We start from the raw sequence: 2,755 nt of genomic DNA, 5'->3' as shown, positions 1-2,755 counted from the left end.
GAATTGTTGTTATTGTCACGTAAACGTTCTATTTATTACATTTGTATTTCAAAGTAGACTGACGTGAATGTATTTGTTTGCCTTATGTAGCATTGGAGGATTTCACATTATCGTGACAAAGCAAGCGACGTAGAAATTTAATCAGCCTACTTTGGTTTCCTGGCAACGGTGTCCAACCTCTCACTTCGAGGGAGGTATTAAGTAGAATGAGATGTATGCTCACGTGCTTATTCTTAATAACCGTCAACGTAAGCAGTGTATCTGGGATAAACTAGGTACACCACCATAAGCCATATAGTATTACGCATCTGTACGAATTATGACGTTACCTTTACGATGCTTCTCAGTGTGGATTTGCCGTGTTTACTTCGCTTCAGTTCTTCCTTCCATCCATCCACAGTGGTAACGATCGTCTCTATTTCTGTCAATTTATAGCATAGCAGAGTTGTTTATGCTGGAATTTTTTTTTCGCACAATGATTGCGACAAGTATCTCTACTGTTTGATCGAGTTTGAGTATCTTCAGTTAATGTGCACCGAAGAAGTATTAATAATGGAAAACTGTTCTTTAAACAATACGGCAAACTTGACAGAAAATCAATTTGCAGTTCCTGAGCGAGATATCACTAGAACCATCGTTATTGGGATACTTCTGTCTGCTTTGATTATTATCACAATTGTTGGTAATATCTTAGTGTGTTTAATTATGTGTCTTTACCGTTATCTTCGGAGTATAACAAACCTATACATGGTAAACCTTGCCGTGGCCGATCTCTTAGTTGGAGTTTTTGTGATGCCGCCAAATATGATCGACGAAATAGTAGGCACGTGGATTTTAGGTGATACCATCTGTCGACTTTGGATTATTATGGATGTACTTTCTTGTACTGCCTCTATTATGAACCTGTGTATGATATCTGTGGATCGCTACTACATCATCGCCCATCCATTTCGCTCCGCCGGGGAGAGCTCACTTCGACGCGCCAAGATCATGATGTTAATAGCTTGGGCTGTGTCTATCATTGTGTCAGTTCTCCCGATCAGCATCGGCTGGGCATTTGAAATACAACCCATGGAAGTGATGGTAGGAAAGTGCATATTTGTTCCAAATAGGTATTACGCGGCAACAGCTTCAATAGTTGCATTTTATATACCTTTGTTTTTGATGATCTTTGCCTACTACAAAGTCTTCAAGATTGCCAGAATACAGGCAGAGAAGATACAGGAATATGAAGTTAACCCTGTATCGTCATCAAAGCCGTGTATGACAGGGAGAAGAAAGACTCTTGCCAAATTTACAATTAATTTTAAACGAGAAAGAAGGGCACTTAGGACTCTTGGGATCATTATGGGATGTTTCCTATTGTGCTGGTTACCGTTTTTTACTACCAATGTTATTAACCCGTTTATCAACTATGGTGTACCGCCTATCGCGTTCGTTATCGTTACCTGGACAGGATGGGCGAACTCGACTATCAATCCTTTATTATATTCAGTATTAAATAAGGAGTTTCGACGTGCATTCCGGAGACTATTAAGTTGTGTGTGCTGCTCGACACAATCCAGATTCAAATCCACCTTTGTTAGTTTAACCGAACTACATGCGAACAATACAACACACGGTACTCCATCTGCTGTCACTCCGGATAAGAAGAAAGAATTTAGATTTACAACCAGTATTGTTGAAAATGTAGTCACGAAAGGAGGTAAAATTGATACTGGCTATACCATGATTACCAATTTTGGAAAGATCTGAAGCTTACGTTGCGTCTATTCTTCCATGAAATAGAGATGTGTTGCAAAGAACTCCTCCTCGTACATCTTCTCCTTCAGTTTGTAAAGTGTGCTGTGATTGCTCAAGTTCGCGTGATTACTGAAACCTTCAATGTTAAAGTCCAATGATATTGTGACATTTTGTGTTGTGAGCCTTTCGTGACAGACACAATCAACACTTTAGTGATGCTGTCAATTGAGAAATGACACACAATACTTTAAACGCTTCAGGGTTGATCAACGTTGTATTTTGTACAGGTTATTATCATTCAAGTGTAAATGTATTTTAAAGCAGTTCTGCGGCACCATAGTTGTCATTCTGAATAAGCTTATGGTTATCTCAGACCACCATAGCAATAGTGGTCTAAGAGGTTAGCAACCTTTTTGCGTCAAATCCATTGATAGCTTAGAATAAATGTCATGTTAAAAACATCGTGTTCTGGAACAAATTTAGCTACTGACACAAGCAATTAATCTAAAATCCGACTAGAACGGTTACCGTAGATACGCAATAACTGAAGTTTCGTCTTTTTTGTATGAACAAGCCATTTTAGCATAAACGCTACTTTCCGATCTTGTCAATTAGTGTCCATCGGGGTACTGGATCTCCGGGCTTGGATAAAGTCACAAATTAGTCTCTTACGATAGAACTGCTTGCTATCAGTGCTCACAGAGAAAACGGTACACACCAGTTTAGTTGTCGAAATCACAAACTAAGTATAGAAGCGTGATCACAGTGTTAGTGTAAGAGCTATGCTAGAGTCAGCAAAAGACTAAACTCTAGGACAGAACTCCATCCACCGATCTCCTTCTCTCATAGTCAGATTCTGTTTCTTTTATTCAATACTTTACCAAAACATACGATTCGAAATTAAGAGCAGTAAATAAATGATGTCACCATATTCCAAAGGGATTGCACGATTAACAATCACGCGATATAAAAGTGCTGACTATATCAATAGCTTATACAATAATGTGTTATG

General features: G+C 38.7%; 1 protein-coding gene across 1 annotated transcript; it reads left to right on the top strand.

The window, feature by feature from the left end:
• The first annotated feature begins 747 nt into the window (after positions 1-747).
• Positions 748-1,755, top strand: LOC144446243 (beta-1 adrenergic receptor-like). Its single transcript, XM_078135995.1, has one exon. The coding sequence runs from the start codon at positions 748-750 to the stop codon at positions 1,753-1,755; it is 1,008 nt and encodes a 335-aa protein (XP_077992121.1).
• Positions 1,756-2,755: the final 1,000 nt, after the last annotated feature.

The sequence above is a fragment of the Glandiceps talaboti genome, chromosome 15 (assembly GCF_964340395.1).
Source record: "Glandiceps talaboti chromosome 15, keGlaTala1.1, whole genome shotgun sequence".
NCBI lineage: Eukaryota > Metazoa > Hemichordata > Enteropneusta > Spengelidae > Glandiceps > Glandiceps talaboti.
This window is presented reverse-complemented; position numbering and strand designations above follow the sequence as displayed.